At 39.5% G+C, this 22,620-nt stretch overlaps 1 protein-coding gene across 2 annotated transcripts in view; it reads left to right on the top strand.

The window, feature by feature from the left end:
* tet1 (tet methylcytosine dioxygenase 1) overlaps window positions 1-21,538 on the top strand; it is a 43,977-nt gene extending 22,439 nt beyond the window's left edge. For both annotated transcript variants that reach the window (XM_081350278.1, XM_081350279.1), the window contains exons 3-11: window positions 4,974-7,089; window positions 7,180-7,270; window positions 8,261-8,354; window positions 8,442-8,650; window positions 9,533-9,683; window positions 14,017-14,106; window positions 14,611-14,748; window positions 14,876-15,188; window positions 17,815-21,538. In XM_081350278.1, coding sequence (XP_081206404.1) covers window positions 4,974-7,089; window positions 7,180-7,270; window positions 8,261-8,354; window positions 8,442-8,650; window positions 9,533-9,683; window positions 14,017-14,106; window positions 14,611-14,748; window positions 14,876-15,188; window positions 17,815-18,713 — 4,101 coding nt within the window. In that variant the 3' untranslated portion in view covers window positions 18,714-21,538. The remainder of the gene's footprint in view (window positions 1-4,973; window positions 7,090-7,179; window positions 7,271-8,260; window positions 8,355-8,441; window positions 8,651-9,532; window positions 9,684-14,016; window positions 14,107-14,610; window positions 14,749-14,875; window positions 15,189-17,814) is intronic.
* The last annotated feature ends 1,082 nt before the right edge of the window (window positions 21,539-22,620 follow it).

The raw sequence follows: 22,620 nt of genomic DNA, 5'->3' as shown, positions 1-22,620 counted from the left end.
GCATCATGGAGGGGCTAAGCTGTTTTATACGTTTTTTTAGAATATTTTTTTATTTTAGATTTATTTGAATTGCTAGAATAGAGTTAAATGCCCCATAAATGTAACAGGTTATGTATGATTTTTATTTTATTTTAAGACATATGATGTTTGCAGCTCTGAGTTTGTCATTGGAATAACTTTAGACTTATAAATAAATGAATATAAAAAATATACAGTACATATACAGAACTATTTTTTAGATTATTATTTATCATTATATTTACTATTATTATTTAATGGTAATAATTATGTGTTATATATATATATAATGAAATCAAAATCCCTTCTAATGTAAGCTACTTCTAAAAATAATGAGTTTGCTAGCAAAGACCATTTTTCCTATACTTATAATAAATAATATATTAAATACAATTATTGTATTTATGGTGTCTTTATTCATATAAGATTGTTAGAAAGAAAACTTACAATTAAAATAAATATAAAAATGTAATTCTAACTGTTTTAATCATATTATGTATTATATATATTCATTATTATTTTTTATTATTATTAATCCATTTCAAAATTCTATAATATTTAGAAATAAATCATATGTAGTTATTTCACATAATGCGCCAGTAATATAATAAGATCAAAATGCCTCCTGTAATGTTCTTTGGGAACTTTTGTGTGCTTCTAAAAATAGTGCGTTTGCTTTCAAAGACCCCTTTTCCTCCCCCCTCCACTGGCTTTGAACTCCAGTCCGATGTCGTGAGTGTCCGAACCACAGCTTAACGCTCTCCCTCGTGCTTACTTGTAGAGTAAGAAACCACATAGGGGATCCTTTGTTTAGGAGGGTCTAGGCATGGCTGATACATTTACAAGCCGCTAGAGTCCCTACGCGATTGGCTGACGGGCTGCTGTCTGCGTCTGCGAGAGGCATGCGTCAGGTTTCTGTCCTCTGCACTGATCATGCAAACCTGTGCTGCTCACGCTGCATCTGCCACTACGGCCACTCATTCTTCTGAAGCTGAGGGAGGCAAGATGGCTACCTTTTAGGATTATGCTGCCCAAAATTGAGGGTCTGCCTCTGAGGAATGAGAAGGTACAACCCCAGACTGGCTTTTAATGGCTATTGTCTCAAACAGATGCTCCGAGGAGAGTGTGTGCGCTGGGTGCTTTGTGCGCTCGTATGTGTGTGCTTATGCTCTTGTTGTTATTGCTGCATCAGTAATGTGGCTCAGCTAATGCTTTGGTTCTTATTTCAGGTAGGGTGCAAGGATATTTCCAAACATGGGAAAAAAACAAGGTTTCTTAGGTAATAGACCTCTATGTTTTGTTTTCCCTTTCTTTAATTTTTAGGCACTGGACTTTTGATTCAGCATCTGAAATCAGTGTCTTAAGAGTTTATCTTGGCTTAAGGCGCTGCCATGAGTGTGCGTTCACCTGCGCCGTGAGTTTTTTTCCTCCGTAGTGAAGTTCTGAAACAGGAAAGCAGCAGCGTATGAATGAAGAAACCTCATAACTTCAGAGAAACTACACACGCGCTCCAGGAAGGAAGCGTACGTTTTTAGAAATCGCGTAACCGCGAGAGCTCTGCGCTGTGAAAGAGTGCACTCAAAGCAGTTTGAGCAAAACTACTGGCCTTTGATGTGTTCAGAGGGGGTTCGTAACTGAGCAACTTGGCGTTAAGATGCACGTTCGGGCTTTCGGGATGATGGTGAACTTTTCCGGGTACCTGCTTAATGATAAAGACGTGATAAAAGATGTTATTTTGCAGCGTGTGATATTTCTACCCTCCGTGCTATTCTCTCGTTTTGTGTTTTTGAATGAGTGTGGTGTGGAAGCTGGTATGGAAGTGAGATGCGCGGGGTGTCAGGTCTCTCCTCTCGCTCTGTTTGGGTTGGAAACTCCCCTTGTGCTCTTAACTTTCCCTGGTAACACTTCCTAAGGGAGGCTTCTTAGGATTTTGGCAGTACGTGTGCTGTTGCTAGGGGTGTGTGTGTGTCTGGGGGAGCTGTTACTATAATGAAAAGGGGACAAGGTCAAGTGTGACTTTTTTGAGTTTTCAAGGCTTCAGACACAACAAATCAAGAACAAAGCCGCGGAGACACTGCTGTGAGAGACTAACGTTTGACGTGCTGCGAATGAGCAAACCGTCCCTCCTAATGATGTTTTTAAGAAAAAACACATTTTGCACTGTTTCAGGACACTTTAATGTACAGTTGTTTTAGAGATTGGTTTGCTTTCTTGCTTTATTTATAAACATAAAAGTTTTGTACACGGTTACCATGATACTGTAATTTGAGCAGTTGCTTGTTGTAGGTCTGCTTATAATCAAGCCTAGATGCAATCTGTGGGGTTTTTTTCCACATTTTCTTCTGAATTTTCTGTGGATTTTAAATGGATTTAAAGATGAAATGTGTTGAGAGTACTGCACCCTTATTTACCAAACCAAATTTACCAAAATTTTACTTAACTTAATTGCTAAATGTATTAATAAAACTTATTTTAATAAACGATTTAATACACGTTTAAAGTACACTGTAAACAAGTTTTGTCAGGTAACCGATTGCATGGATGAGCCGTGTCTAAAGTGCTTTTCATTGTAAATTGCTGATAAATTTACTCGGACTGCATGTTCTTTATTGACACTTGACACTTTATTTTATGTCAAGTTTCATGAATGAACAAGATCAATAACATGCATTTATGAAACAGATTTCACTGCATGTTGTCTTTTTGAATAAGAGTAAATTTTAAATATAATTTTAACTGTTCATTGATTGGTGTCTTTTATTTTATTGCTATTGCAATAAGCCACCTAAAGCAGTGAGTTACAGAGATTTTACCATGTTTACCCTCTTCACACATCACTGTGACGCACAGCCTCAAGTGGCTTACTGCTTTAATCAAGCAATATTGCATTTCGCCAAGGTTATTACAGATCTAGATAGCTCCCTATGGCACATTTTCACTTTTTATATTACATTGTCCAGTCAACAAGGAAAAAAGATATCACAGTATTTAATTTGACCATTAGTTGGCCTAATGATTTTTATGTTAAATAAGATGGAATAATTGGCTCAACTCTTTTGACGCCGTCACTGTATCTATCCATCATCTATCTTTATTATCCATCTACAAAAGTCTGGTTTTAACTGCAAGCTTTTCCTGGAAGAGACTGAAAACTCAAGAGCCCGGGTCTATCAGTGCTGTCTTTCCTGTCGTTTACTTTGCAAGTTTACCCAGAATTTGCACAAACAAACGACATCTAATTTGCAGCCTTCATGTCTGCAGAGTTTCCTTTTCATTGTGCTTTTAAAGTGTTGCTCATGTTCTACTGATTAAACCTCAGATGATCAGCAGGCATGAGCTGGTTGCTGATAAAAACAAACATTTGGGCTTCTGCATTGCAGGAAGCAAAAGATCTAAACATTCACATAGGGCTCCTATTAAGTCCCCATCCAAACTACTTTGTTATTGAAAGTAGTTTACTCAGCATCTGATGCTGACCGCTTTTGTTTCAGTACTAGATGGGAACATCAGAGGAGCCGATTACCATTCTCTTCCTATTCCCCCTAGTAATAACAGTTGCAGCGGCTGCCAAGTTATTGCCTCACTGTTGTTTCGACCCCTCTATTGCATCAGCCCTCTCCTGGCATAAGTGTTAATGATATATGAAGGAGTTTTCCTGAATACTACATTGTTGTTGCTGCTCAAATTATTTACACACTGCACTGAGCGACAAATTTAACTTGCCTAAATACAACAAAAAAAAACATGAAAACCACAGTTCCACACAAAGTGACTGACTGAATCCTGCAAGTATTTAATCATCTAATGCACACTGCTTTACGCGGGTAGTAAAATTGTTTTATGAGAGGTACTTGCGTTACAGTAAGGCAGGCGTGCTGTGAAGACTCTCACGTGCTGTTTTTTTTCTCTTCATTGCCTCTTTTTTACTTTCTGGTCGGTATGGAAAAACAATAATGAGGCTATAATGAGAGCTTCCAATAATGTTCACATTGTGGTATATTTAAATTAGTGCGGTCAATAGCTAGACGAAGATCATGGGTTAGATTCCCATGGAATGCATGAACTGGTAAAATGTATATCTTGAATGCAACATAAGTTGCTTAACTTGCTTAGATAAAAACGTGTCAAATGTGTAAATATACATGCATTCCTTAGGTTTGGTTTTACTTTGGTTGTCGTGATGAAGCAAAACACCCTTATGAACACAAACCGCTGTCAAACAACACATTCACATAAGACATACTGGCAGAGATGAAAAAATTATGTAAATTTGGGGTTTCTTTGGCTTTCGTGCTACTTTTCTGTGTGTATGAATATGACGGATCAGGTGTAAAATATAAATCATTATTATAGTTTTATCAGCATATTTGGGTAAAGTAAAGCCATGCTTTGGAAAATGTTTTTTTTTGCACTCTTTCATTAATAAATGTATTTATTTTTTTATTTAAAAATTAGATACTATAATTTAAAAAACAATAATAAATTATAATAAAATAATGACGTTAATCATGCCCCCTGATCCATATATACATTCCTCAGCAAATGTTGTTATTATGGTGAATTAATTGATCAACATAGTGTGAATATTGGAGAAATGTATATTAGCAATGATGGGACAGTGTTGATCAGTAATATAATGTTTATTTGCTAATGTTAACTATAGACTAGTGAGTAAATCTGGCTTTCGATTACCTCAAGAATGTATTAAGTTTAAGACAGTAATGACTTTTGTGAACTTTCAGTGTTTCAGTGGACATTTTGCGTTTCTTTTATTGTAATATAATGAATAACTTTTGTTTTTTATAAAATTTTATGTATTGCTTAATCACCCCAAGTTCTGAGCGATGATCCACTGTGGCACCAGCTGTCATAAGTTGCAATGACCAATTGCTGTATGTATTGCTTCACACCACAGCCAAAACATGCTGAAGCATCTCTATATTTTTCCACTGCAGGTTGAGTCAGAGGCAAACTCAGTAAATGGCACAAGCTCAGAGCAGATGGAAGAGACCTGTCCGGCACCAGAGGAAGAGGCGCATTACATATCCTTAACACACAATGTTCCACCTGATGTTCCCACACCTCTTGGGCATGGCTTGTCACCAGAACCTCCTGGAAAGGATCCCAGGACCACTGATGTACTTCTCCCTCACACCATCTCTCTAACCTCTCATAACGGTGCTGAACACATGAAACCAAACACTGAGAGACATGTGGATCCCACCGAGCCACATGCCATATTCCATAGATCTACGTATAACAAAAGTCACGAACCAGAGGCAGTTCAAGAACAGACTGTTCCTCTGAAGAAGATCAAACTGGAGGAGCAATGGGTTGAGATTGATGACCAGCACTCAAAGCACTTAGAATCTAGCGAGTGCTACGAGGATGCTTTATCTACACTTGCAGCTGTGGTCTGCTTCTCCAGTACAGATAGGAAAAGTCTAGAGAAGAGGCTTTTCGGACCTCAGGCCTCAGACATGTGTTTAAAAACTGAGCCAAAAGAAGAACCATATCAGTGTCAGTTAGATCAAGGACTAAGTCCTGAAGAACCTCCTCAGATTGATAATATTGCACTATCTTTACCCAGTGTCCAGTCTCTGGTCCAGCATAGGAATATTAGCGTTGATCAGGCTATAGCTATTGAGGCCTTGACCCAACTGGCAGCTACCCCACAAACAGTGCCCTTTAAAACAGAAAACCTGAGTCAGGATGCTCAGCGAGAAACATCTACATACTCCGCTTCAAGCAACCACGTACCTCTTCGAGAGGCTAAACCAGTTTCAGATGTTTTCTCTAACAAGGTCTCGGTAATCAGTTCATCATTGAACCAGACCTCTGTCATCCGCAGCCCTCTGAACTTGCCGGACAACTTCACCCAAAGTCAAAGTCAGCGCTGTGCCACTACCCCCAGAAAACTTTCCTTGAAGGATCTTCTGGTGGCCAGCTCAGAATGTGAAAAGCTATCATATACCGCGGAAAACCGAAGAAACGGCCAAGCACTTTTTAAAGCTGATAGGTTAGAAGGCACTTTTAAGAAGTATAAGCATGGAGAAGCGAATCCCATCTCGAGAAAGAGGGATGAGGAGGAAGTTGCGGCTCAATTGGTGCAGCTTGCGTTCATGATTGAATCAAGGCAGATGCAAGTCTCGGAAAACAGTCCCCCGAAAGGTATGCCTACTCAGACAATAAAATACAATCATAATTATTTGGGGCAGCACTTGAAAAAGCAAAAGAAACCTAAAATGTCACCAGCAAAACCCAGGATGTCGAAGAAGAAAGCTGCAGAGATTGAGGGCAATCATTGTAGGATTCCACTGGCCAAGAGGACGCCCAACAGGAAAACCCCACTCAAGGCTGCAATTCAGAAAGCCATTTCGCAACAAAAGATGAGGTTAAGGCACAAGAGGAGTCCATTTCTTCCACAAGCTCAGATTGACCTGAAAAAATACATTGCGGAGGCTCATCATGAGAACAGGCAACTCTTATACTACAACAATTCTCTGAAAAAAGAGCATTTGGACCTTGTAGGTTCTGGTAAGCAGAATGGCTTTAACTTTAAATACGAGCATGGAGCTCAAAGTCATTCTTTACTGCCACCAAACGGACTCTTTCACAGTCATACAAATGACCATCTTGGTGCTAGCAAGTGGCCGAGGCATGAATGTGAACAACAAATGATTTCTCAGGTATCGAAAAACTACGATGTGCTAAATCATGGTGCTAAACAACAACCTCAGCAAACCATGGCCAGTGAACCCCGTCAAGACTTGCCGCAAAGCCCAGGGATCATGTACCGTAAGGCAAACGGCTTAAATGATCATCAGCACTTGCACACGAATCAAAATGGATTTTACAAAGTGGAGAAGTCTGGAGGTGTTACGGTGTTGTCCACACCCAGTGTACATTTGGAGAATGGTGACGAGGCGTACGCTGAAGAACAGACTCCCACCAAGCACACGCTCAACAACTTTTTGGAGTCTCCAATGAGGTTTTTGGACACACCAACCAAGAATCTCCTCAACACCCCCTCTAAACAATCCACAGAGCTGCCCTCCTGTGACTGTGTGGGTAAGTCTGTGACTGTGTATATCATAACTTGAAATACAAGTTTGCTAGAAGTTCTTTCAATTCATCTACGATCACAATTTTCCTCTACAGAACAAATAATTGAGAAAGAGGAGGGTCCGTACTACACTCACCTTGGATCTGGCCCGAATGTAGCAGCAGTGAGAGAAATTATGGAGAACAGGTAAAGTGGATCTCAACTGCTACGTTTACATGCAATAATGCATTATTTTAAATTTACATACATTTATTTTTATTTTTTTAATGTATAATTTTAACATTTTTACCTTTTATCTTGGGTGTGTCAAATTTCCCATCTTTCTTATTATTTTTTTCTACATAGTCTAATTTTGACAAACTGTATTTTGAACTTTTGGGAACCTTTGTAATATGTGGAGAAACATTTATTGCTTAATATTTATTTTTATTTTATTTTTAATATTTGAAAAGTAATAGTATTATTTATAAAGTAATAATATTATTGTTTAAGTATTAGTGTAGTTTTTACAGATAAGTTTCGTTTTATAAAACAGTTTTCTTTTACAAAGAAAATTTGTTATAACCACACTTTTCTTGTTGACCTATTAGTAAAGTTAATTACTGATTATTAGATTGCGTGGAAATGTAGCTTATGTGTTTGCAACATTAAAAACTATAACTCTAGCACAGGACAACCAAATCATACTGACTGTGTAACCCTGTTGTGTAATGTGTTTGACGTTGACAGTATACATGTAGCTATAGCCTGCAACCACAGATGCGTTTTAGTGGAAACGCACTTTCATGCTGTCTAGAAGTTGAAACAGGAAGCTCCTAACTGGGTTCAGGGGCCCATAGAGTGATTCTTTCTCACCTCAGAGGTTGAGAGGTTACTACTGAACTGCTATAATTATTGCAGTCTGATGTTTTGGCAATACTATTTCCCATCACCCGTGCATCCATAAGTATGACACTATATTGATATTTCTCAAACTTTCTTGTCAGCGTATATTGCAGACCCCTAACCCTAAATATTATAAATAATATAATCCATCTTACTATCTGCATACTGAATTCTGATTGCTCTTTTTTTTTGCATTTCATCAAATTTGGGGGTCCTTTGCAATAAAAAGTTGGAAAACCTGTGTTATAGTGCTTAACATACACAGAACTCAATGCACTGTTCTCATCACAGATATGGCGAGAAAGGCAATGCAGTTCGCATGGAGGTTGTGGTGTATACTGGTAAAGAGGGGAGGAGCTCACAGGGTTGCCCAATCGCTAAGTGGGTGAGTGACCTATATGAAATACGAAGAAGAGCTTGTTGAAATGTCTGTTCCTTCATATACTGTCTGAACATGTTTTAAATTCTGCAGATCATACGCAGAGGAAGTGAGGAAGAGAAGTTGTTGTGTCTTGTGCGGCAGCGTGCTGGTCACTGCTGTCAGAATGCAGTTGTAGTCATTCTCATCCTGGCCTGGGAGGGGATCCCACGCAGTGTGGCTGACAGCCTGTACCAGGAGCTCACACAGACTCTCTGCAAATATGGCTCGCCCACTAGCCGCCGCTGTGACCGCAATGAGGAGTGAGTCACAAGTAACATACGGACAGAGTGTGTGGGAATGATTCACGTACACACTCCCTCACAAAAATACAAAAGAACATTTGGAGGTTGCTCTTGATGAAGTACTTTTCTTGAAGCCTTTACACCAACTCCTTCACATCATCATTTTGTAACTGCACATTCCCTGCTAAAAACAACTGGCTAGTATAGTTGTATGTCATAAAAGCTAAATAATTTTGCTTTTTTACATTTTCAACATTCTTTATTGTGTGTTTTTCATGCTGTTTGAGAATGCAAGTTACAAAGCACAAAGTCCACTCCATAAGAAGTTATTCTCTATATCACTAAGCACTGTTTCTGAACTCCCTGAAACGCCTCGATTGTAGTCTTGAGTTTTCTACTGGGAACGTACCCGTCACAGTAACCCACATTAATAATTATTCACAAATAATTCCCACCCAAGGCATACGCAAAAGAACGGTTGAGGCCTGGTTGAGTTAGTAGTGATTATGGTAAGGGGTGGGACATTTCCAAAACACTCTCAAAGTGGTTGACCAATCACAACACGCTGGTCCAGTCGACCAATCAGAGCACATTGCACTTTTTGGAAGGAGGGGCTTCATATACACAGAAACTAAACAGTGTGTTACTGACAGACTGGGAAGAGAGGTGTTTCAACAATGTAAAATGTGAAAAATAATGTGTTTTTGAACACTCAAGCATGAAAACCTATTCTAGTAGACCCAAAAAATAAAATCAAGACTTTGCAATAATTTTAATATAATTTTAATATCTTGAAATAATGTGTCATTTTCTGTTGAATAATAGCATCACCAGCAAGTTCTATAATATAGTATATTATTGCACTATAACTTACCTCATCTTCTTCATCTCTCCTGTTAGTCGTACCTGTGCGTGTCAGGGTCTGGACCCAGAGACCTCCGGTGCCTCTTTCTCGTTTGGTTGCTCCTGGAGTATGTACTTCAATGGCTGCAAGTTTGCACGCAGCAAAACGCCCCGGAAGTTCAGACTACAGGGGGACTATCCTGAGGAGGTGAGCATTAGATAGGCTCATTAGAGATATATTCTCAGTTCATTGATTTTCAACACTAGCACACTGGATATGTGGGAAGAAAGGCTTTGTTCTGGATCATTATGCTTGTTTTCAAAATCCTGTCAACAAGTCATAGTAACTTTAAATGAGATGTGCAACTCTCATGAGAATATCCTGTGTGAGCATACCTGATTTACTGTACCTTGTTTATCTGAAGCAGGTGAAATCTAGTGGCTCGAAGTTAAAAAGTTAATAGTAAATCACTCAGACTCGCACTTAAATTGATAGAACAGTTGTATGACTTGTGGTTTTTCATACAAAAACTACCAATAAAGTTTAACCAGATGCAAAGTGTGCATTGAAATAGTGCTATGCCATTGAATATTAATCAGGTGCCTGATTTGCAGTGGTGAAATGACACTGTACCTTTGCAACCAGGGTTTTAGAAACATCCTGCAAGATTGAAAATCAAACAAACAATAAAAGTGGTTCCAATGCACAGAGCATTTGCTGCATGAAATTTTATGTAATGTAAAATCCATTAAACGAAAACCTCTAAAACACTTAGATATTTTTTTCTAAGTAATTAATATTTGTATTCACCAGGGATGCATTAAATTGATCAAAAGTGCAAGACCTTTATAAATGTTAAAAGCTTCAATTTCAAATAAATGCTTTAGAAACTTTTTTTTTTAAATGCACAACTGTTTTCAACATTGATAAGAAATGTTTCTTGAGCAGCAAATCAGCGTATCTGAAGGTGAAACCAGGTTATGTGGGGAGACAAACGATCGACGAAGAAGAGTACAATCTTTAATGATACACAGGGTGTACGAGTGGGTAGCAGGAATGGCTGAGGACGTAGCTAAAAATTGTGGTAGAAAGAGGGAGGCTGGGTGGGACTGACGACGAAGAATCATTGGATAGAAGGGCTGAAAGTGGTGCTCTCCTCCTTGCCCTTTCGATTCCCAAAAGCTTCTTCAGCGATGGATGACGCAGCCAGCACGTGCACCAAGTCAGACTCGTGCATCTCAGGCTCCGCGGTGATGTTGGGCACACACGTCCTCAATCCTCGAAGTCTGCGGTGGGCTCAAACTGCTTAATTCCGACCGTAGGGTTCTGGCTGGGCACTGGGTCTGGAGACGTCCTCAGCAGTGAAGGTTGATCCACATAATCGGCGAAGCTCCCTCAAGGAGATTCCCCGGACAACTGCGCTTGAGTGGCGTTGTTAAGTTCCACACGTAGAAACGTGCAGAGGCAGTCATCCGGGAAGGTTGTTCCAGATCCAGGAATTCTTCCAGATGGTCCTCGAGGGAGCGATCTCCCTGATCAAGGCGGAGCAGCTTGACGGCAGGGAATTCCATGGGAAAAAAAACAAACAAAACACAGACTGAAGACGATCAAATAAACAAGCTATAATCCACTTACTTTCACTTTGGGTCGGGTCTTCTGTAACCGGGTTGTGTGGTGAGACAAACTACTGACGAAGAAAATGAAGAGTAATAAACTTAAATAATACACAGGGCAAAGTCCAACAGTGGTAGCAATACAACTCACATGCAGACTTACATCTGACACCAACATAAATGAGACCTGACAATGAACACGAACTGAACTAAAGTAGAGAGAGGATAATGACACAAACACCTGTACACAATGACACACACCTGAACTGAGTAAAGAATCAAATTAACATCCATGACGACAAACTCCATGTTTGTCTCCATGACTAACGCCGGTTTCACACTGCACGCGATAGCAGAGCGTAAGCAGCGCAGGAGCAGTGCGTATGGTGAGCGGGAGCAGGACAGGAGCGTTTTGCTTTCACACTGGCAGCGTTTGTCACGCGCGGCTGAACCGCGGCATGTGTATAGACAGAGTACTCTATAATCAGGGTAAGTTGGCATTGCTTTATTTCGTTTTCAAATACATTTAAGAGAAAAGACTTGTCAAGAAGCTTATTTTATTAATCATTTCATTTATATAACTTTTGATTCGTCTTTGTTTTTATTGTTCGGGCAACAAGTTTGTTTTTGGACATTTGTTTTCTTTTTAAATTGCTGTTGGTCATTTGTGTGACTGTTTGTGACTGTTTGTCCAAACGCTGCCAGTGTGAAAGCAAAACGCGCGTGTCCTGCTCCTGCTCACCATATGCACTGCTCCTGCGCTGCTTACGCTCTGCTAATGCGTGCAGTGTGACGCCAGTTTCACACCGCAAGCGTCAGCGGCGCGTGAGCAGCGCATGTTCTTTTCGGCGTCCATGTTAATCAATGAGTGCATTCACACCGCACGCAGAAGCGGCGCGGCAGCGCGTAGCAGGAGCAGAGCAGGAACAGCAGTGCCGCGATAGTTTCGGCGCCCAGTCTATTTTTAACGCGCCGCTTATGCTGAATTAAAGTGACACGCATTGATCAAGGCCAAAATACACCGCAGTTTTACCCCAAAAGCGCATTGATGATATCTATTGTGTTTTAAACAGTCACTCAAATGACCAACAGCAATTTAAAAAGAAAACAAATGTCCAAAAACAAACTTGTTGCCCGAACAATAAAAACAAAGACGAATCAAAAGTTATATAAATGAAATGATTAATAAAATAAGCTTCTTGACAAGTCTTTTCTCTTAAATGTATTTGAAAACGAAATAAAGCAATGCCAACTTATCCATTATAGAGTACTCTGTCTGTACACAATTCGCGGTTCAGCCGCACGTGACAAACGCTGCCAGTGTGAAAGCAAAACGCGCGTGTCCTGCTCCTGCTCACCATACGCACTGCTCCTGCTCTGCTCACGCTCGTGACGCCGGTTTCACACTGCACGCATTAGCAGAGCGTAAGCAGCGCAGGAGCAGTGCATATGGTGAGCAGGAGCAGGACACGCGCGTTTTGCTTTCACACTGGCAGCGTTTGTCACGCGCGCCTGAACTGCGGGTTTTGTACGTACTGTAGGCTACTCTATAATGGATAAGTTGGCATTGCTTTATTTCGTTTTCAAATACATTTAAGAGAAAATACTTGTCAAGAAGCTTATTTTATTAATAATTCCATTTATAACTTTTGGTTCATCTTTGTTTTTATTGTTCGGGCAACGGACATTTGTTTTCTTTTTAAATTATTTTTGGTCATTTGATTGACCGTTTAAAACACAATAGATATCATCAATGCACTTTTTGGATGAAACTGCGGTGTATTTTGGCCATGATCAATGCATTGTCACTTTAATTCAGCGTAAGCGGTGCAGCAAAAATAGACTCGGCGCCGAAACGATCGCTGCACTGCTGCTCCTGCTCTGCTCCTGCTACTCGCTGCCGCGCCGCCTCTGCGTGCGGTGTGAATGCACTCATTGAATAACATGGACGCCGAAAAAAATACGCGCTGCTCACGCGCCGCTGACGCTTGCGGTGTGAAACCGGCGTGACGCCGGTTTCACACTGCACGCGATAGCAGAGCGTGAGCAGAGCAGGAGCAGTGCGTATGGTGAGCAGGAGCAGGACACGCGCGTTTTGCTTTCACACTGGCAGCGTTTGTCACGTGCGGCTGAACCGCGGGTTGTGTACAGACAGAGTACTCTATAATGGATAAGTTGGCATTGCTTTATTTCGTTTTCAAATACATTTAAGAGAAAGGACTTGTCAAGAAGCTTATTTTATTAATCATTTCATTTATATAACTTTTGGTTCATCTTTGTTTTTATTATTCGGGCAATAAGTTTTTGGACATTTGTTTTCTTTTTAAATTGCTGTTGGTCATTTGATTGACTGTTTAAAACACAATAGATATCATCAATGTGCTTTTTGGGTAAAACTGCTGTATTAATGCATTGTCACTTTAATTCAGCGTAAGCGGCGCAGCAAAAATAGACTCGGCGCCGAAACCCCCGCTGCACTGCTGTTCACGCGACGCTCCTGCTGGACGTTCACGCGCTGCTCCTGCTCCCGGTGTGAATGCACTCATTGATTAACATGGACGCCGAAAAAAATACGCGCTGCTCACGCGCCGCTGACGCTTGCGGTGTGAAACCGGCGTAAGTCCATGTGATGAAAACTAAGAATAAACATGACCAAATAACCCTGACAGAAGGATCATGTGACACTGAAGACTAGTATGATGCTGAATTGGCATCACAGGAATAAATGACATTTTAAGATATATTAAAATAGTAAACAGTGATTTTAAATTGTAATAATAATTCACAATATTACTGTTTTAACTTTATTTTCAGATCAAATAAATGCAGCCTTGGTGAACATAAGAGACATTTTGAACAGTAGTGTATTATTCAGCTTTATAGTAATTTAAATCAGCCTTTAAAACATTGTTTGATTTTTTGGTTAGGAGGAGAAGTTGGAGAAAAACTTGCACAATCTGGCATCAGATTTGGCACCTGTCTACAAGAGACTTGCTCCTCAGGCCTTTCACAACCAGGTATGAGCTCTGCCACAACAAAGTAAAAGCTGCTCTTAAGCAGGGCTCAACAGCAAAACATGTTAATTATGTAAGTTGATTATGTGACTTGATAATGTTGTGATTTCGAGACACCTTATTTTGCAAGTAAGCTATTTTACGTGAATGTGTAAGACTTCTGATTCATTTGCCTGGTTATCAGTAAATAACCAGAAGTGCTGTAAATTTATTTGTGCTACAAATCAGTGTGTTTATGATTATGATAATAAATTAAAATAATATGAAAACGATCACAAGTTTGCAATATAAAGCGGTGTAACGGACGGTTACGCAGTAGAGCAAAACGTTTTTTTGTACAGCAAAAATAACTGGAAGTGAATGAAACCAGAAACCTCACACATTCAAGTTACAAATGGCCACACCTGCTCTTATGTTAAAAATAAGATGGATAGCATCCCAGAAAAAGCAAACTGAGCTCTGTGTACATTTGTAAGAAAAGAATGGGAATGATCTGTAATCCATCAGGTGGAGCAGGATCAGCAGGGGAACAACTGTCGGCTGGGCAGGAGGGAAGGTCGACCATTCTCTGGTGTGACTGCTTGTGTGGACTTCTGTGCTCATGCCCACAGAGACACACAAAACATGACCAATGGAAGCACTGTGGTGAGGCTCACCTCTACTGTCACGATGTCAATTTAATACTTTCTTTTTCCATTTTCTTTAAAAACACCATTCAGATTTAAATGTTTGGTAAAAACTCTCATGTGCATTTGCTTCCTGTGAACTGCAGGTATGCACTTTAACCAAGGAGGATAACCGTGCAGTTAGGAACATTCCAGAGGACGAGCAGCTGCACGTCCTGCCGCTCTACAAGATCTCTGACACGGATGAGTTTGGCCATGTTGAGGGCCAGTGGGCCAAGATAAAGACTGGGGCACTGCAGGTCCTCTCTGCTTTCCCAAGAGAAGTGCGGTTGTTGGCTGAGCCCGTCAAGTCAGCGCGCAAGAGGAGGCTGGAGGCTAAAAGAGCCCATGCTGAGAAACTGAGCGGCCTGCATAGTAAGCAGGTCAACCCTGTGAAAGTTAAGAACAAGCCTCTTAAAGGTATCTCCAGTTCAGTCTTCTTTCTTTGGAGCCATGCCATGTACTTAATACATACAGGGGGTTTTAGGCCACATTTACACATAGCCGGGTATTTAGAGAAACGAATATTTCCCCCCCTTCGTTTTCAATAATAACATTGTGCAGACAACATCATTTTCAAATAAGTTGTAATTTACATCAACCCGCATAAATACGCCGTCAAGCGCAATCATAACTGTGCCAAACCTATGGGTGGCAGTGTAGGGAGAAGGATAAAGTCATGCAAGCCAATCAGTATCGCATAATGTGACGTTTGAGATCCTAAAACCCCGTTTCTCCCAGTTGACACGGCAACACATAACCGGCGTTATCAGAAATCTCCACTTTGGCCGGAGTTTTTAGAAATAATCATTTCTGTGAAAAAAATGGGGTTTTCGTGTCCCCAAACCACAGGGAAATACCTGCGTCTTCCCTTTGTGTAAACGGGGCCTTAATTCGTTCTTGGAGCCTCTCCAGCACTGCATGTTTTGGATCATTAAATCATCAGCTGATTTGTTGAGTACTCCATGACATGAGCTGGGTGTGTCCAATAAAGGAAACATTTAAAAGTGCAGTGCTGGGGAGGCTCCAGGATCTGTTTCTAAGGGTGCTTCTCAAATGGAAAGTTGTGTCCAAGTAAAGCTGCATATTTAGGCTGCCACATCCTCAAGCACCACCGAAGACCATCTCAATTTGAAGGATCCTTGGAAGACAGCTTTCATTTTGCATCCTTCATTCAGCTTAGTATTTTCATGGTTTGACCATGGGGCGTGGGAACATGTGTGACGTAGCCATGAGGCCTTAATAGAGCATCTCATTCTAGCGTTCAATGCTGAGGAGAAGTCTACCCTAGAAGTCTCAGAAGAACTGGTCTAGGAAGGACGCAGCCTCATTAGGATGCAGCCTTATGTTTGAGAAGCACCCACAATGTCCTCTAGAGCAGTGGTTCCCCCTGGTCCTGGAGTTCCCCCAGCTGTAGTGTAATGCCTGTGTAATTTAGGCAAGGCTTTGCCTTTCCCTGGCCCTGGACTTGAGACTAGTGTGGAATTTTCTCACTCAAACCACTTCCTGCTGCTACTTCTGATTGCTTTTAGAGGAAAAAAGCTGGCCATAACTGATGGTCTAGGATCAGTTTTTTTGTTGGCAATTCTAGCATATTGGTGAAACGGGTTTGGCAAACGATCAAGTGCGTATCTATGTTTGCACTCTGGAGAACGTCAAAGGTTTCTAAAACTCCAGCCTTTTGAGTAGTGAGTGGATTCTGAGTTCTGCACGATAGCAAATCCTCTCACAATCACAAACAAAGTGTAGACATTATGTAAATAAGAAATTCATTTTGCAGACAGCTTCATTTATTATAATAACAGAACTTTGTGAGGTCTTGATGAAGATGACAGCTTTTTAGTGATTATAAAGGGAACGCTTTTTGCTCGTTTTCTGCCATGCCAAATCCCGCATACAGTATGCTAGCTTTTATGTTAAAATTAACAGTGGTTTGTAGATGCTTTAATAACAAATTTATCAGGAGCATCTATGCTGGGCTGTGTTGGTTGTACAGCAGCACATAAACTATTGAAACTATTACAAGGAAATTTATGTTTTTAAAGGGGAAGCGCAACTTCTTAGCTTTACCCTGGAATTGGTTCACCCTCCGCCTTTGCCTTCTAGCACTGCATATTTTAGATGTCTCCCTAATCAAACACATTAGTAATGGCTCTAAGAAGTTAAATGGGTGTGTCAAACAAGAGAGACATCAAAAATGTGCAGTGATGGGGTGCTCCAGGGCCAGGGTGGGGAACCACTGCACTAGAGCTAGGTGTCCCAGAGCGTGAGTCAGTCTGTTCCTTGAGAAATCAGTTAGTTGTGTAGTATTGTCTTAGGAATGATCAGTACCATATCTGTTATTGGACAATGTTAGCATTTTTTTATGTATCAGTTGGTGCATACTGATTGTGCTTTCTCATTTTCTCCTGTTTTTACATGTATATTTTAATTAGTTTAATGAAAATGAATTAAAAAATAATATATAGATAAAACCAACAACAAAATTACTAAAACTTTAACTAAAATGAAAATGGAAAATATAAAAATAAAAACTAATTCAAAATATTAATAAACAACTATAATAGTATCTCGGCGATACTAAAATAACACTGTCTAACACTCACTTAAAAGTTAATCTTTAAAAACACTAATAATTCTTTAGTAAAATGAATTTGTATTATTAAGAACTCTAGTAAATGTAATCTTTATTAAATTTCAAAACGAATATAACTAAAAATGAAATGGGTTTCTTTTTATTCCTAAAAGCAGCTAAAACTAGCCGGATGACCACTGAGATTCTGAAGTGTGCATACAATCATGTGATTTATATGGATATACATAGAGATTAATTTAACTGCAGAATCCATATTGTTAATTAAATACTTGCTTCTTTTTTTTTTGTATACATTAGTATACATTTCTCCTGAGAGTTGAGGCTGGTAATCTACTAATTTATTCGCTAAAACTTTTGGTGGTTTTAGGATTCTAGAGTAGAGGAGCTCTTATTATTACTTCTTGTTTCTGCATTAAATTCTTATTATTGTTATTTTTTTTCTGTCCACAGCATTCAAACACACCTCTGTTGAACATTCACCAGAAAAGGATACTCATAATTTTTGTTCCACCATGCGATTGTCTAGCCAATTCCCAGACTTCCACTCTACAGTCCCGTACACCCACGGCATGTCCACACACCCAAAGTTCCCTCAGCATGATCCCTCTGGAAGAACGGGCCACAGCAATGGTGGTCCTCCTCCCCTTAGATACGGCCACGAGGCCATCGGGCAGATGACCGAACCGTGCAGAAACCCGTATCCGAACGACCCTGTAAGAATGAATCCGGAATGCTCACCCTCGTTCAAATCTGAGCCTGAGGAAATGCGGTGCTTCCAGGGCGGGGCAGCTCCCACCCCGCTCTCCCCGCCGATGGCTGAGGGTCTCCACAGCCGCTTGACCTGTCCGCCCGTTTCGGCACAACCCCTGACCCCAGAGGTGGTTAAAGTAGAGGAGGTGTGGTCGGACAGCGAACACAATTTCCTCGACAGGAATATCGGCGGGGTCGCGGTGGCTCCTTCCCACGGCTCCATCCTGATCGAATGCGCTCGACGGGAGCTGCACGCTACCACTCCCATCCTGCGTCCCGACCGCACTCATCCCACCCGCATCTCCCTGGTCTTCTACCAGCACAAGAACCTGAACGCCCCGGGCCACGGCCTGCAACAGTGGGAGGCTAAAATGGCCGAGAAGGCCAGGGAGAAAGAGGAGGCCGAGCGCCTGGGACTCAACGATAGGTCAAATGCGATGGATTCGGATACGGAGAGCGAAAACGAGACTTGCGCGAAAGAGATACACAAGCTTCAGGTCCCTACCCGTCAATCGCTAACAGTTTCTCGTGACGTCGTCGTCATGTCATCACCCTACTCCCTCACGCACGTCACTGGGCCTTACAACCGCTGGACGTGACATTCTCCGCTTGTCTAGCTAATGCCTTACCTCAGCTAGTTCTCATCTTTTCACGCCCGTTTTTACGTATGCCCTTTTTTTAATTTGTGCTCTTCATCTCAGCTTTTACGACTACCGTTTGTGGGTTTTTAACTGTGAGTTTTGGTGTGTATGTCTGTGTTGTTTTTTTATTGTAAAGAGATGGTGCTCAGAACAGATGTTATAAAACTGGTTTTATACATATAGATGAAATTAGTGCATAGTAAATGTGATTATTTATTCTGATCATTTTCAAAAACTATTTTGTAATTTAATTTCTGGTCCAAGCCTGTTTACTGCAATAGGAGTTTGTCATCCTTTAAATGACGTGTGTAGTAAACACTCCGAATTGACATTGTGAAATGTGAATTCTATTTTCATGTCTCAGCCTCGGGTGCTCTTTCGGCCGACACTTGCTAGTTGCTATTTTATGGTGCCATTGTAACAGTAAGGTTAAATGACCAATGTGAAACCCACATGGGTTATTACAGGAACTTTCGTTCGTTTTTTAGGGGAATTCGTGTTGGTTTTGAAGGTACATTGTTTCGGCATTGTGAGACATAGTATGTGGCATCCTTTAAAAAAGCACTTTGTATCTTCAGACCAACTTGACATTTGAAGTTTCCAATATGCACATTTGGTTTATCCATCGTTCTAGTATCTACAGTCAGCATGTGCTTGGTGTCGACTCAGTCATGATTATAAAACTTTGCATATTTAAGCAATAATCATGGAAGGTTTTATGCTGCATTTTGGCAACGTGTCCAAACTGGTTCATTTCTGGCACTTGTGTGAAAGTTTATATTATTTGGTCCCAATTTTTTGTCTTCTTTTCTTTTCTTTTTTGTAACTCCCAAAGAGGTTGAAACATGACTTGAAAACAACTTAATCATTTTATACAATTCAAGCGTGTTAAATTATATTCAAACAAATTTACTGTATGTTTTCACCGGTGCTTTTAAAGTGATCCCATGACACCTCCTAATATGTCATTTTATATATTTTTATTGCTACGTGGTGCATTTTTATTTTTAAATCAATCACGTTTTTGGTGCGGAGGGTGGGGTGGATCAGCGTCTGTGCATTTTTGTACACATAAAAGTTTGTTCGGTTTTATTTAGGTGCTTTGAATGAGAAGATCAACTTTTAAAGGAGGAATTACTTCGCAATTGCATATGTATCCAGAGGCCTAGTCAAGATACTGGCTTAATCAAAAGGTTTACATTACTCTTAAAACACGAGTTTTAAAGTGAATATACGGCTAAAAAAATTCATTTTAATTTCTTGTTCAAGGTGCTAAAGAGTGTATGTCAGTGTTCAAAACCATTGTGCACCCAAAATGCTGTTCTCACTTCAGCACTTGAGACAACATCTTTTCATATAGGTTGTGAGAAATTTTACACATTATCTCTGAAAACCTGTTTTAACTAGTACTCTAGCTGCAACAAAGATAGAAAAGCTCAACAATAACCCAATGTTTTGGGGAACTTGAAGTCACAGAGTGGCATTTGTACGTTCACGCTACTGTCTCTTCAATTAAATATATTTTTGCTGAACAATGAAACTGTTGTTTTTGTGTAAAACCATCATGTGGAAGAAAAAAAGCCTGGGTTTGTAGCTCAGGGAAAGGCTTTTAGTGCTCATTCAGTGGTGCTTATTCATAGTACCAGAGTCCCTTGGCATTGACAAATCACATGTAGGTGCTGCACTAGTTGGATCTTTCATTTTGGGGATGCTGAAAGTTTTACTCTGCTTGAACATCATTAGATCATGCTATGTTATTGAGTGTTTTTCTTCTTGACTTTATGTGGCACGAATAATACTATGACCTCACAGTCCCCTGATGGTAATTGACTGACTTTGAAATGTCAGTACTATGAACATCAAATAGCCTAAGGGATTTTCCAATGCAATTCGATTCAAAGCTCACTGATTTTATGCATATTTCCAAGCTTTTGATTTACATCAATGATGGGTTGGTTTTTATGTTGCTGTTCAAAACCTGCATTTTATCTGACATTTTTTAGGTTTGAGTTCAGATGATTGAACATGGCCCTCATAGCAACAGTCTACAGTAAAACTTTAGTCAATTCATTTTGTTACATTCCTTTTCAAGTTAATATATTCACGTTAGACGTCTTTTGCATGTTTTTGTTCTCCTTCTTTGTTGTATTTTTTCCCTTTTCTCAGGTCTTTGTGTGTATCTTTGGACATAAGCTTCTAGGACTCTCGCATTGTCTTCCAATTAAATTCTCCAAAATGTTTGTTTTATATTTTGTGAAATGGAAAAGTGGTTCCCCTTAAAACCTGTTCATGTATATTATCAGTTTGACAATTCTCTTCTGTGTATGCTGCTGAAGTGTGTAATTTCTGCACCACTAGTGTCACCAAACAGAAATGCATGAATAATCACTGTTTTCAAACAGGTTTCCCAACAATCTCCCAGATAGTTTGATTGATCCAAAGTTGTTGAGGTGCTCAAACAGCAGAGTAATGTGTTCATAAAGCACAAAGATTCGGATGTTTCATTTTTTTTTTTCATTCATGTTTCATTTATTTGTTGCACATTAAACTTTTTTTAGCATCGAAAAAATTACACACTTCAACTTCAAGTATGAATGTAAGCCTTCATATGGACTGTTGTACAATGTGGACATTTTAAACCTCTTATACCTTCAAAACAAACAAGAACAAGTTATGACTTGAAGACTTGTTTATGTGACTTGAAATGGTTTGTCAAGGAAAGAAAACACCAGCTTTTGAGATTTTTCTTTTAGAAAATAAAATGCACAGTAGTTGTACAGTACATGTGAAGCGTGAGGCTTTTCCATTTGCACATTTTTAAATGAGTTTTAAATCCTTATAATTAATGCAGAGTCTATAAAAAGTACTAAAACTGTTTTAAAAAAGCAGTTTTGCACAACCCAACACATTGAAATATATCCTACAAGACATAGTAACAAAGTACACTATTAAAAAAAATTATATAAGTTATGGCAACATTTTGTTTTTACATTGCTTTAAATCATCAAACTATTTTTATAAGTTATTCAAGATTCAACACATATTTTAAGTCAGTTTAATGTAAATTAAGTTGAAATGACTTAAACAACCAAGTTGATTGTACTTAAAAATTTAAGGCAGCACCTTTTTTTTTTCCAGTGTATGAGAAACAAAGATAAATTAGCAATAGTTCATCAAGCATATGAGCATTTATTTTGCTTTTCTATCATACATTTTGATAAAAGTACCAAAGATAAAATATCTTGAATATCAGATATTTTAAATAGATTTTTGAAAATATCATGAATATTAGTCAAAATGGACCATCCATGTTGACTAATATTCATGATATTTTCAAAAATCAATTTAAAATATTAGGGAATATGTATTTCTCAGATTAGAACCAAAGACATTTTTTGTCTTGGGCTGTAATCTGACAAATAAAAATTCCCTAATATTTTATTATAAAGAATGATGATACACTGCATGGAAATTTAAATGAAATTACCTTAGCTCAGATGAGTTACAAAAAAAAATTACTTTTTCCTGACAGGAAATTAGTTTGACCTAGTTGTCACATATTCAGTTGTACTTGCATGGCTCTTGCAGTATGTCACAAGCATGTGCTCCACCAGTGCACCATAACTCTTGACAATAATAACATCAACAAACAGTTTTAGTGCCCTCTATGGGCAGAATTTGATTAACTTTGGTGTGCATCCTCAGATGACTCTAATGCACATGTGTACTAAGTTTTGTGAAGTTTTTTTGTTATGCTGGTTAATGTCCAAAAATTCCATTGACATGTATCTGCAAAACAAACTCAAGAATCAAACTTCCTATACTTTTGTGAATATTGGATGAATACCCTTACAAAAAGTAGCTT

Source organism: Scardinius erythrophthalmus (genome assembly GCF_964197995.2).
Source record: "Scardinius erythrophthalmus genome assembly, chromosome: 21".
Classification (NCBI taxonomy): Eukaryota; Metazoa; Chordata; class Actinopteri; order Cypriniformes; family Leuciscidae; genus Scardinius; species Scardinius erythrophthalmus.
Note: the sequence above shows the minus strand (reverse complement) of the source record. Positions and strands in the feature narration are given on the sequence as shown.